The sequence below is a fragment of the Triticum aestivum genome, chromosome 1A (assembly GCF_018294505.1).
Source record: "Triticum aestivum cultivar Chinese Spring chromosome 1A, IWGSC CS RefSeq v2.1, whole genome shotgun sequence".
In the NCBI taxonomy this organism is placed as follows: domain Eukaryota; kingdom Viridiplantae; phylum Streptophyta; class Magnoliopsida; order Poales; family Poaceae; genus Triticum; species Triticum aestivum.
In genome coordinates, this window is record NC_057794.1 from 4640627 (window position 1) to 4654379 (window position 13753).

At 43.8% G+C, this 13753-nt stretch overlaps 1 protein-coding gene and 1 long non-coding RNA gene across 2 annotated transcripts; one reads left to right on the forward strand and one right to left on the reverse strand.

The window, feature by feature from the left end:
- The first annotated feature begins 1630 nt into the window (after nucleotides 1-1630).
- Nucleotides 1631-7859, forward strand: LOC123184484 (uncharacterized). The gene is made up of 5 exons (XR_006492978.1): nucleotides 1631-2123; nucleotides 2249-2343; nucleotides 2433-2503; nucleotides 2629-2715; nucleotides 7559-7859. It is a non-coding gene; the product is annotated as an uncharacterized lncRNA (long non-coding RNA).
- On the reverse strand, nucleotides 3293-7110 carry LOC123184444 (probable leucine-rich repeat receptor-like protein kinase At1g35710). The gene is made up of 2 exons (XM_044596560.1): nucleotides 3839-7110; nucleotides 3293-3752 (listed from the first exon to the last, which is right to left on the reverse strand). Exons 1-2 carry the CDS (start codon nucleotides 7020-7022, stop codon nucleotides 3391-3393), a joined length of 3546 nt encoding a protein of 1181 aa, XP_044452495.1. The 5' UTR covers nucleotides 7023-7110; the 3' UTR covers nucleotides 3293-3390.
- Nucleotides 7860-13753: the final 5894 nt, after the last annotated feature.

Consider the following 13753-nt stretch of genomic DNA (forward strand, 5'->3'; position numbering starts at 1 on the left):
AACTTGGCCTAGCTCCAAGAGATATGCATTTGCCACCATCCACAACGGCTTCATCCGCGAGACTAAGATCCTTGAACAATGGTGTCTTGTGATCCCGCCCGAATACCTTCTTGAATGCTTCGGCCTCCTTCGGCGTGAACCCCTCCTCATCAACTTCTTCATCGGGACCATCGTCATCCGAGTCCGATGCATATGCACGGGAAAAAGGGATGGATTGGTCCATTGTCTCTTGCACATGATATTGGTCGAGATCACCCACATTGTTGTCATGGAGGTCAACTTCGTTGTCATCCTCCTCGTACTCATCATTCTCCTCTTCAAAACCTTCATTTTGGTTGTTTGGAGTCGGGCTCAATGTTGGCCAATCTTGTTGCGTGAATTGAGGTTCACTCATTTGATCTTGGTTCATGGGTGGGGGAGTGCTAGCAACCAACGGGGAGGGGTTCCGGTTCAAGTCTAAATTCAAAGTAGACTCAACCTTCTTGGAGACAAATAACTCAAGAGCCTTGTCTAGAGATTCGGCAACCGTCTCCTTGTATGCAACCCAACGTTGCTCGGAGTTCACACGCATTGTCTTCCAACGGATGTGCATTCCAAAACCAACATTATGCCTTCCCTCGAACTCAACAACGTCACTTGGGTCCGTCCAATTCAAATCTTTCCTCACTTGTTCCAAAAGCTCCGCATAGCTAGGACTACTCTCAAACACCATGTCAAGCTCATTCGGGTCCGTCTCAACATTGCCTTTCAAAAAGGCCTCTCTATCCACATGATGAACATAAACACATGTTCTCCCCATCCCTACAATAATCAAAAACACACATATATCAAGTAAATACTTAAGAAAAATATTTGCACACATATGCCCTAACATATAAAACAACCATAACCATAGCATAACCCTAACACCAACATCAAACACACATAACCCTAACCCTAGCATACTATGGAAGCTTAACCAACCCAAGTTAGCAAAGAAACATAACATCATTCAACACAAATTTGCAAATCCAAGTCAAAACTAGGGTTTTCCCCCAAACTAGCAAGATTTGAGCAAATGTGACAATTCATATGGATGAAAACGAGGGGATCGGAGGAGATTACCTTAAGGGAGGGGTTGGCTTCGAAATCCACGGTCAAATACTCCGGATTTGCAAGATTTGAGAAGGATTTGAGAGGGGGGAGAGGGGAAGAGAGGAGGGCCGCAAGCCTTAGGGTTTGGGTGGGGTGGGGGTGTGTGGGGTGGGGGTGGGAGGGGAGAGAGGGTGGGGCCAGCCCAAGTGGAACACAGACTGTGCAGCGCCCACGAGCTAGGCGCTGCACATTACACGTGTGGCGCCTAAGACTTAGGCGCTGCACAGGTGCGTGTGGGGCCGCAGCTGGACCAGGGCTGCCATGCTGGCAGCAAGTGCAACGCCTAAGTGATGGGCGCTGCACAGTAGGATGCGACGCCCAACTGTCGGGCGTCACACCGAAGGGTCAGCAGAGTGAAATTTTATTGAAAGCAGGTCAGTTTGTGAATTGATTTCTGCCTCAGGTTAAATATGTGATTTCTGCCTGTGTTGGCCGAGTGATTTGGCTATTAAAGCCCATGTATCTGCATTGTGCTTCAGTGCGAGAAGAAATACAGAAAAGTGGCAAAGTTGTGTGTGCCAAAGTCTGTGTGTGCTCTTCTTCTACCTTCAGTTCGTGAGTGTGTGCTTCTTCATCCTCGGGCTGTTCCAACAGCGCCACCGACCACGTCCGCGAGCTCTGCTACGACCTGGTCCTCTTCTCCCCGCTGCTATACATCCGTCTAGTTCGCCACGCCACCGCTGCTCACCCTCCGCCTCAGCTTAGTAGTTGCTCCGTTGCCGCAGCCATCTCTCGGCCTAATAAATCCTGCAACTTCTGTTGATTGATGCGACGGACGAGGATAATTTGGTGGTTGCTGCTGATGTTGGTGGTTTGAGCATCCATTTCAGGGACAAGACTCAAAATTTGGAGCCACAAAGATTAGTCCCCGCACACTACATGTTTGATGAAATGCCGACAGCACCCCCAGCGACGTCTTCTTCACCTCTCTTCCCGCCCGCACACTACCTATTCGATGAAATGTCCTCAATCTAGCTGAAAACGACAAGGTATAGCTGAATCCTGAATCTAGTTGACGTGCTTTCATACACACCTATATATTCTTTTTCCTTCATTAGAATAGCTCATTTTTGTAAAGGTTGTGTTCTTATCTGATAGAGAAACTATGCTCTAGATATCTGTATTCCACACGCCTTCCCTACAGGTATGAAGGACAACATGACATGCTGCACTTTTGCATCAGAGTGAATTAAAGATGCTCAACACACTGTATGTTGCCTTAGTTTCCTATCTAGTTCTTTGTTGGTAGATTCTGATTCTAGCTCCCAGACTTATCTTGATTTGTCTTTCATTAACAGATGGCTGCAATGGTAATTGCCAATAAAAGCTGAAATGGATGATGAGAACTGTCAGGATTGAAGATATAGATGTATGCAGCATCCTGTTGTTTACCAGATCCTTCATGTTTTCAGGATTCTCATTTGATTGTCTATCTTTTCTCTCTACTTTTGTTTCAATTGCATCTGAATCCATACCTGCCTCTGTAATCTGCAGGGCATGCAATACGAGATGATCGATCTTATCTATGTGAGCAATGAAATACAATATGGATCTCACGTCCCATATTACATTGATGAGGAGGTACTGAGTAGTTTTCCTTGCTGTTGGTAATTTTCCGGGAAGTCCTTTCACTGTGGTATTTTCCTTTTTTTCTGCAGTTAGCTCCATGTGCTCACATTCATTTGTTGCAGTTTATGCATTGACCACTCATTGTGATTATTCCTGCCTAGCCTAATGTATTTTACCTTAATTTCCATGATACCGCATCAGTATTGGATTTTTTTTAGGTTCATGGGAGCAATAATACACGAAATGAGACAAATATTAGCACACCATTTTCAAGTACCTTTGTACTAGACAACAACCCAAAGGAAGTATCATATGTGGATACCGCGTCTACATCATTTAACAAATATAAGCATAGACACCACATAGATTTACAAGCAACCCGTAAAACAAATTATATTTATGCATTGTTAGACATCGGCAATGAACAAATGGAGAAATAAATATGAAGAACACAGGAAACCAATTTCTAGTGCAAAATCCTTGCAGGAAAGACCACGGGCAAAAACAGTTATCTTTCACTATATCAGGAGATTTTCTACAAATACATAGACTTAGAATGAGTCATCAACTCATCCCGTGTGGCATACAGGAGGCATATATGTCTGGCATATGAGTGACTCGAGTCTAAAGCGGGAACCTAAATTGGCCTCCGCTACGATAGTCCCTGACGCCTCGCCAGAATTCGGATCACATGTCAACATGCATCCCTTGCTCTAGTGTTAGTGCACTGAAAGGCACAGAAGAGGAACTAGAAGAGGGTCGCTGGATGAGTGTCTGGTATGCCTGCCTCATGGTTGGCCTTGCTTGTGGAGAAGGTTCCAAGCAAGAGAAGGCCAGCTTGATGAACAGAGCTAAGCTACTCTCTTCCGTTGCTGTTGGTGTTGTCGGTCGCTGGTCCAGAATATCTTTCACCAGCATAGCTTGTTCCCCATTTGACAAACTACCGTCTAATAGATCCCTTGGATGCTTCCCCATAAGTAGCTCTAGCACAACCACACCAAAGCTATAGACATCGCATTTCTCCGTGACAACAGATGTGTACGAGAGTTCTGCACGTAATCAAGACATTAGAGTTAGGAACAAATAGATAGAGGTAAATGCTTCAGACGTGAGAAGGAAGGTTATACTAGTATACCAGGAGCTATGTACCCATACGTCCCCGCTAGTGCACTCCAGTTTGATGAATCAGGCTTAAGAATCCTTGCTGTGCCGAAATCCGAGACGAAAGCCTTGAAGGTTGCATCAAGTAAGATGTTGTTGCTCGTTATATCTCGATGGATTATAGGTGGACTGCATTCGTGGTGCAAATAAGATATTGCTTGAGCCACATCATTTACAACAACAATTCTCTTTTGCCAATCCAATTCCTTTGCTTGCTCCTCATTTTCCAACGTCCGGTGGAGGCTTCCCTGCTGAATGTAGTCGTAGAGAAGAAATTTATACGCTGAATGGGAGCAAAATCCATACATTTTGACAATGCTTCGTTGGCGGATCTGTAATAAGATTTCCATTTCACTGCGAAACCTTCTTTCGTCGTCCAACTCTTCTTCTGTCTGATGAAGCTTCTTCACAGCAACTAGCTGCCCATCTTGGAGTTGTGCCTTGTACACTTTGCCGTATCCTCCTGTTCCAATGATGTACTTATCATCGAAGTTTTCTGTTGCCCTTACAATATCGTCAAATGCTAATCTTCCATTGAAATTCCAAACAGAGAATAGGTCCCTTCCTTCAGCGGGAACACTCTCTTGTTGTTTTCTCTTGTTACGACCAAGAATTATTATGACAGAAATTGCAACAACAATGCAGAAAACCACCGCAAGAACAATTGGCACGAGCAAAACAAGTATCTTTCGTTTATGCTGACCAGCTACTGGAGTTGAATAACAAGGTGGCAGGCCAGAGAGGTTACCACATAGACCTTTATTGGGAAGAAACCAACTTGTTGAAGCATTTTGGAGTAGCCGTGCTGTTGGGACTGGTCCTTCCAAGTCATTGTAGGACACATCAAGTGTTGAAAGGCTCACCATGCTTGCAAAGGACGACGGAATGCTGCCACTGAACTGATTGTGTGATAAATTAAAAAATTCTAGCATCTCCAACTTCCCAAGTTGCTGCGGCAACACACCAGTGAAGTTATTGTTGCTCACATCTAACATGATCTGCAGGCCTGCCAAATTTCCAATCACACCTGGCAAACTTCCACTGAAGTTGTTGTTGTTGATCTTCAAGGACAGTAGTTTCATGCAGGTCCCTAGTTCCTCAGGTATTAATCCACTCAGTCTGTTCCCAGATGTATCAAGGTATGCTAGATTGTGTAGCTTTTTTATGTGTGTAGGTATGGATCCAGATAATTGGTTTGATGACAAGTTCAGGCTAGATAGGTTTGCTAAAGTGCAGATCTCTGGTGGAATCTCACCACTTAGATAATTAGAATCGAGTGTTAGTTCTTCTAGGTTGGACAATTTAGAAAGGATTGGAGGTATGGAACCTGTGATCTTATTTTGTGCTAGATGTAGTACTTCTAGTTTGTTACATGCACCTAGATTTTGTGAGATCTGCCCAGACAGTCTATTCGATGCTAACCGCATCTGTACAAGTTGTGGATAGACACCAAAATGCTGAGAGAGATCTCCTGTTAGTTGGTTCGACTCAAGGCGAAGTCGAACCAAACTCGTACATGTCTTTAAACTCCTTGGAATGGGGCCACTGAACATATTAGAAGAGATCTGGAGATATTGAAGTCTGCCCCCTAAACAAATATTTGCGGGTAAAGGTCCAGAAAGTGAGTTGTTAGACAGCGCAAGTTCAACAAGGCTGATGAGATCTCCGAATTCTCGGGGAAGAGAACCTGATAATTTGTTATCGTAGATTTGCATTCTTTGGATGCTTTGCAACTTCCCAAAAGTTTTCGGTATTGATCCTGAAATTTTGTTCTGATACAAGTCTAAAATTTCGAGGTTCATCAGATTGCCAATCTCTTGGGGAATGGAACCGGTTATCTGATTTTTGAAGAGGGATAGTTGTACTAGCTTGGTAATATTTCCTAAGTTGCTAGGAATTGAACCGGATATTTGGTTGTCGGCCAAGGTTAAATCCTCCAGATTTAGCAAGAGGCCTAATTCTAGAGGTATTGGACCTGTTATCTGATTTTCATAGAGGTGTAGTACCACTAGCTTGGTTATATTTCCTAAGCTGTCAGGGATAGAGCCAGATATTTTGTTGTCGCCGAAGTCTAAATACTGTAGATTCAGCAAGATGCCCAATTCTAAAGGTATTGGACCTATGATTTGATTTGTATAGAGAAAAAGTTCATTGAGCATAGTGAGGTTGCCTAGTTCTGGGGGTATTGAACCTGTTATTTTATTTTCGTAGAGACCAAGTTGGTTTAGCATAGCGAGGTTGCCTAGTTCTGGGGGTATTGGACCTGTGATTTCATTCTCAAAGAGATAAAGTGTGTTCATCGTAGTGATATTGGTTATGGAGATTGGAATTGGACCTGAAAAATCATTTGAATTAAGCTCAAGAATTTGCATATGGACTAGCCTGCCTAGTTCTTGGGGTATAGGCCCTGAAAGTTGATTACCAAACAGGCATAATGCATTTAGTTGGCTCAGATTTCCAAGGGTTTTCGGTATCAAACCGCTTAAGGTGCTGTTGCTTAGTCGTAGATTTTGTAGGTTGACAAGTCTTCCAATCTCCTCGGGAATGGGACCTGATACCATGTTTTGGTGAATGAGAAGATCAGTTAACATTGTTAGGTTACCCAGAGATGCAGGGATATGTCCTGTGAATCTGTTAAATGAGAGCTCAAGCAGCCTGAGACTTTGCAGGTCACCAATCTCAGCAGGAATTTTCCCTGTGAGCTGGTTGTAGGGAAGGTGAAGTACCGAAAGTGCTGACAGTGAGCCGATACTAGCAGGCAGTGCACCATGGAGAGTGTTGTTCTGAAGATCAATATATGTTAGGAATGGAAGAGCTGAGAAGTTGAGCTCACCAAGCTGGCCATGGATGCCAGCATCTGGCAGGGAGATGTTGGTCACCACCCAGGGCATGCGGCGGCCATGGCGAACAGACGCGCACATGATGCCTGTCCAGTTGCACGGGCTGGTGTTTTCCTGCCAGGAGCTCATCTGCAACGGTGTGCTTGCAAGTGTAGCTTTCCATTGGAGGAGGGCTGTGTGTTGAGACCTCAGTGAGATCCCTCCATGGCGTGCCGCATGTGCTTCTTCCAAGAGAAGAAGGCATGATACTAGCAGTAGGCAGCAGAGGAAGAACAAAGGTGTTGAGCAAGATAGCATTTTGCTGCGTAGTGTCTGCATGTTGTGTTTGGTTGGGGGATGTGATTCTGTGTACAATGCAACTATTGATATTTAATGACTGTCGTCCATTGTTATGAGGGATCCCTCAGTCAAGTCAACACACAACAATTGAGTGGAAACTGCTGCAAGATGACTATTCTTCAGTCTGTCGCCATCTCTGCCCCTTTTTTCTTTCCTTTGGCAGCTATTGCTGGGCATCTCTTCTTCAGTGTCGCTATCTCTTCCTCCTTTTTCTTTCGTCGTGAATGAAAAAATTGCACAATAATTATTCCTAGAAAGCAATTGAAGACAGCGATAGAAGGGTGCCCATGGCGTACGCCTACTCATATCTTTCCCAGTTATCCTCTGTTTACAACTTATGCACTGAAATAGACTCGACTTAACATTGCATTAGAGTTTTTTATTTGATGGTATCTCCCGTTTGATTACATTTCTTGTTTATTTCAACATGCATCATGTAACTGCAATTCGAAATGGAAGCAGCTTGTCTCAAGCTATTCTCTATAGTACTTATGTTTCCCTTGTTTGCTTTTCAGCTGCTGCAGCGCGACGATTAAATGTGGGGAAAAAAGATCCCAAGTCTCGTTGAAATATTTACGGTTTCCGTGTTGAATTGTGGTCAATACAAATCCTGGACCTCAAGTCTTGTTGGAAGTCTATGTTTCTGTGGAAAAATGAGGCAGTGGGTGCAGCTTGTGGAATTCAAAACATGTAGAACGATGGATTCACCTTTTTGTAATTCACCTTTTTGTAATCAGTCAAACGATGGATTACAAAACTTGAGAAATATATTCAGGTGGGGAGCTCCCCCCCCCCCCCCCGGTTGATTTTTCAAAAAAAAAAACATGTAGAACCAAGCAGCATCATGACCACTGACTGAAGAAAAGTTCCAAGTCCTTGTGGGTTGACTTTTCTACTCCTAGCACTTTCTGTACGTGTTGATTGCCGTGTACATCCAACACGCAAATTATTGCTACTGTCCATGCAAAATAATAATAATATATTTTCAAAGCTTGAAAAATATATATCCCAGGTAGAAAAATATATATGATGTAGTAGCATGCTTAACTTGTCACTTGTACAGTACTGACAGAGATGCTTGTACATGCAGGCACATGCCGGATCTCTTTTCCTTTCAATTTTCAAAGCTCCCATACGGTGAAGCAATTGGTGACCTTGCATTGTAGTGACCGGATAAATTGCACATCTAGTCAAATGCAACGTCATTGGTGGGATTCAAGGTATAAAATTGTTCGTTATCAGTACAAGAATGATAGGGAATAAAAGGAGATGTTCTTGTACATCCTTTTGCTAGCATGTCTGTGATTGCACTAGCTGAGTTAAATCTTCGAGGGGAAGTGGTATTTACTTCTCTGACAAAACACATTCGGTGATATGTCAATCTCGGTGTTACCCTTATCCTGCTCCGGCCCCTGACTCCACGCCGCGGAGGCCGTACCCTCCGGCGTCCTCCTCCCTGTCTTGAAGCCCCACCACCAGAGCGCTGGGCGGAGCTCCGGGCCATCAAGTGCAGCAACCACGGTGTCCACTCGTCGGCAGCGCCACCGACCATGTCCGTGAGCTCTTCTATGGCAAGGTGTTAGATTTATATCAGTCTTAGATTTCTTCTGAAAATTTCTTTGGCACTTTTGCAAAACTTCAGTAGTTTTGTGTCATGGACATGTTAATTTAGAGACAAGACAGTAGTTCTCTGTATGATATTCTCATTTTTATGTTGAAAAATGCAGAGCTTGATGCTTTGGAAGCTGGAGATAGAAGCCTATATAGTAGCCCGCATCCCTGGCATCCTCTCGTGCAACGGAGCCGTCATGTGTGCTCGATGTACCCAACTCAACCCGATTCGCTAGAAACTGCCAATTCGTGGGTTCCTAGCGGGCGTGATGGTGAGGTACTTTAAACTTGGTGAGGCGCATGTCAAAAAGTAAATGGAGGCAACTAAACAGTTCATGTTCTTTTCGCGCGGGTCTGGTTGGACCTCATGCGGGCAACCAAATACACCCCTACCTGTATTGGGAAGGTTCCACACAATTTTTTCTTCTGTCTATTTCTAATTTTTTCTTATCGTGTCTAGTATGGTTTTTCAATTATTAATTTTAAATACATGACGACTTTTTTTTAGCACACGTTCTACTTTTTTTATACGCAGTAAACATTTTTCAAACGCATGATGAACATTTTTCTAAATACGTGTTTGAACATGTTTTTGAATACATGTTAACCATTTTTCAAGTACATGTTTAATACTATTTCTAATACATGTGAAACATTTTCCAGATACACATTGATAATTTTTAAATACATGATAAATATATTTTAAATACACATTGATATTTTTTTCGAATACGCGTTGTACATTTTCCATATACATGCGAACATATTTTTTGATACATGTTGAGCATGGACAAACTTGTTTTTTGAAATTTCATGAACATAATTTTGTAAACGTGAACATTTTTAAATGTCACAAACATTTGATTGAATGGTGTCATTTGTTTTAAAACTTATGCAAACAAATTGTACTGCATGAACATTTTTTAAACCTGCGAACATTTTTCTGAATTGTACGAACATTTTTTAAAAACCATGAGAACAGAATTTTTGCATTGCCCGAAACACTTTAATATTACACATTGAACATTCTTTAAACATGACTAGTAGACCACGGCATTTATGTTGGAATGGACGATATTTTTTCTATATATCTACAGTATATCTTCTTTTTCTTTTTCTTCTTTAGTTTCTTGTTATTTTTTCTTTCTTCCCTTTTTATTATTCCCTTTTCAATACATGAAACTAAAAAAATTGATAGTTTTTTCCTTCCAGTTTTTTTACCTTTTCTGTTTCTTTTATTATTTTATTCTCTTTTATGTTTTGTTTTTAATTTCACAATTTTAAATAAATGTTCAAAATTTTGAAGTTGTTCATGTTTCTAAGAAAAAGCTCACGTTTATCAAATCATTTTGTGTTTTACCAAAATATGTTTGGAATTTCAAAAAAAAATCACAATTTCCAGAAAATTTCAAAATGTTTTGAGGTTTTTTAAAAAATTGTTTGATATGTAAAAATATGTTCATAATTTTAAAAACTTGTTCACCGTAATGATCAGTGTTTAACTAAAAATTTTTCCCCACTTACTAAAATATGTTCATTGTACACAAATAAAATGTTCATTGTATATTAAATAATTTCTCGGTGTGTATTTTTTAAAAAATTACCATATATTAAAAAATGTTCATTTTATACAAATAAAATGTTATCATATTACTAAATAATTTTAAGTGTCTATTTTCTAAAAGTAAATGAAGAATTGTTCACTTTGTAAGAAATTGTTTATTATTTCGAATTTGTAAAGACATTTTTGAATTCACATTGTTTCTTGTCTTGGATTTCAAAAAAATATCCATGTTTTCAACATTTGTTGGTGTTTCACAAGAGTCCACTTTTTAAAAAAAATTCATATTTTTTAAAATGTTCTCATTTCCCAAAATATTCAGAATTTTGAATCTGCAAACAATAAAAGATGATTTTCTAGGGGACAAAAAACACAACCAACGCTAGCTCGCACTGGCTCGCTAGTGCCACATCGCTCGCTCGCAGGTGCTTGCTCTCGCTGACTGGTCGGAGCCATTTTGGCGAGGGACGCTTGCGCTAGCGCTCGCTAAAAGTGATGCATACCACCGCGCGAGCTATATCTCACCTATTGCATGACCTAACGCAGTAGATGAGCATTAGGTTGGGCCGACCCAATTAACTTGTACACGTGTGGTATTGTGAAGTTTCCACACAGGTTTGTGGAACCTTGTAGGGCGTGTTTAGTTTGCTCGCATGATTTTGCATGCATTGCATCTGTGTCTCAGTTCAGTTTCGTTGAGAAAAACATGCAAAAAAACAAAGGTTTGCATGTTGTTCGGTTGCCCGCACTTAGGCTTCTTGCATTAGAGGTGCAATTTTGGCATGGCGTTTGGTGTCCTGCATTAGCTTAGAGCATCTCTAGCAGACCCCTTAAAATGCAAACCCGCATATGTATTTTGCAGTTCGCGAAAAAGGGCGTATGCAGGCCGGCGCGGCCGAGGATAAACTCAGACCCCGCAAAACGGACCCGTAAAAAGGCATATTCACCGAATATGCGTTTTTACGGGTCGACTACGCGGGGTCTACTCGGGCAGCGCCGCGCCGACCCGCAAACCAGAAACCCCAATAAGCTAAAATGAGTTCAATTTTGGACAAATGAGTTCAAATTCAAACGCTAAAACATAGTTCGCGTCCGAAATAAAGCATAGTTTTGATAGGACAAACACAAAAGGACTTGCAAAAGCGACGACCACGTCTGGCATCATCTTGGTCGATCTTCACTCTGCGCCATTGAGTCCATGGAGATCATCAGAGCCACCGAATCCACCTCCGGCGCGTGTGCCAACGCCGGCAGCGAAATCATCGGATGGTGCACTGAACGCATCGGCGACATTGGCTCCAAACCCCCCCACCGAATCCACCTGTGGCACTGTAACACGCACTGGCCGACGCAACCATTCTCCTCTTCAAGATTTCTCTTCTTGCCATATCATGCCATTCTTTGGTGAGGTCGTCCATGTCATTGTGGTTCATTGACATGATCTTGTTCTCTTCGGCGGGCAACATGGACGTGGCTTTGTTCTCAGCCGCACATACTCTTCTCTCATCAATAGCCACTCTGCGCAGCCCCTCTTCCTTGAGCAACTCCCATTCTCATGCTTCTCCCGTGCCTTCTTCTCGGCGAATTCTTTATTGATCTCCAATGACTTCAAAAGCATCATCTCATTTGATTGCACCATGGCATCAATCTTCTCCCTCAAACTCACCGCTTCGTGCTCTCTCTTGATCTTCTCCCTAGTCTTCTTGTCGCCATCGGGCTTGTTCAAGTTCCTTGGGCCATCATCATCCTCATCTTCATCCATGTTTGTAAGTGAACCTCTCTTCAGTGGGGACTCTTTCTCTATCAACGCCCACTTGTCGCAATTCTTGACTAACTCCCAACAATGATCTAGTTTGAAGAATTTTCCTTCCGAAGCTTCCATGTCTTTGTACCTATGTTGGGCAATTTTGTCCTACACAATTTGAACAATGCAATGTTTCATATGATGCAATCATTTTGAATGATGCAATGTGATTTACACAACATGAACAAAGGTAAAATAAACTCACATAGTCGGACTCCATAGTTCCACTTGGAGGTGCATTGCGTACTTGCTCCAAGCAAGATGCCCAACGGCTGCAAATGGGCTTGATCACGTCCCAACGCCCTTGGAGAGACCGAAAGGTGCGTGGAGTCCTATTGGGGTACTTTGCCATCATGCAGAAGTATTGATCTTCGATCCTTTGCCAATACCTCTTGGCGGTTTGAGAAGTACTCGTGCATGCATCAAGAGATACCGCACTCCATGCCTTGATCAAGATTTGGTCTTCCAAGATCGTGTAGTTCTTCAATCTTTGCCTTTTTCCACTCTTTCCTTGCGATTCCTCATACGCCAATTGATCAATCTCCTCCAATTCTTCTGCACCTCCATGATCATCAACGCCGCCCTCCGTTTCATTGTACTCAAATGTGGCGAATGGGGCCTCATCGATGTCAATGACGTTGGTGTCCAACAAGTTCACGAACTCAGCAGTTGCATTGTTCGAACCACCGCTATAGCGAACGGCAACAAGTCACAAACTATAATCACGAAAGCAAAGATTATTTCCATGACCGAAAAGTAAACGCATGACCGAGCCATACCATGCGCCCATTTCGTCGAACACATCGGCTGCGGTGGGAGCAGCACCGTTGAGCGGGATCGTCAGGGATCCTATTTCCGGGCCGGAGGGAGTGGATGAAGTTGTCGGCCGCCTTGTAGCCGGAATCTTCCTCCGCTTTGCGCCCGGGACCTTGGCGACCTTCGCCGCCGCCGGCCGGGATCGCACAACCGCGTTGGCGCCCGGAGCATGGGCCCTGCCAGCGGGGGCAGCCGGGTTCCCGCCCTGCACGAGCACGCTGTCCTAACGCTTGCAGGCAGCCGCGGTGGCGCCTTGGGCGACGGCGGGGCCAACATGGCCGGCAACGAGATCCGCCCGAGGGGATTGAGCGTGCGTGACCTCGACGGAGACAGGGGAGGGCAAGGTGTCATCCATGGCGGCAACAGATCGCCGGGGAGGATGAACGGGAGCGGGACGCGGCTGGAGCAATGGTGGTTGGGGGTGGCAGGAGCGGGAACGGCCGCGTGGAAATGTCCTCCGGCCAAATCCCGCTGCGGATAGGGGCCGATCTCGGGTCGTGCTCCCGCCCCGTGAAACTAGAGGTCGGGGGAGATCTTTTGCCGCGCCCCGCAAAGAAAATTCTGGGTCGGACGCGGATGCGGTGTCTGTTCGGGCGGGATTTTGCGCGCCGACCCGCATTTTGGCGATTATTTTGCGGGTCGGGGCCTTTTGCGGGGTTTGCTAGAGTTGCTCTTAGCTGATGCAACTACACAGTGTTTGGTTGCGTACAAGCAGCATGATTAAGAGTTAACAACTACACATAACACACAAAGTTACACAGTGCCATGGCGACTGTGGTGCACGGTGGCCGCAGCACCGCGTTCGACATGACGAGCGCGAAGTTGTGGGCGAGCGATTCGGTCGACGGCGTAGCGAACTAGTTGCTAGCATCATTGCCACAGAGAAAGTCTGCATGGAGGGACGAATAGGAGGGCGCT

What these genes read in the sequence shown, in the direction of transcription:
- LOC123184444 (XM_044596560.1), bottom strand. Translation starts at nt 7,022, where the DNA reads ATGCAGACACTACGCAGCAAAATGCTATCTTGCTCAACACCTTTGTTC. An exon ending in GTATGGGTACATAGCTCCTG is followed by an intron (nt 3,753 to 3,838) that starts GTATACTAGTAT and finishes GATTACGTGCAG; the next exon opens with AACTCTCGTACACATCTGTT.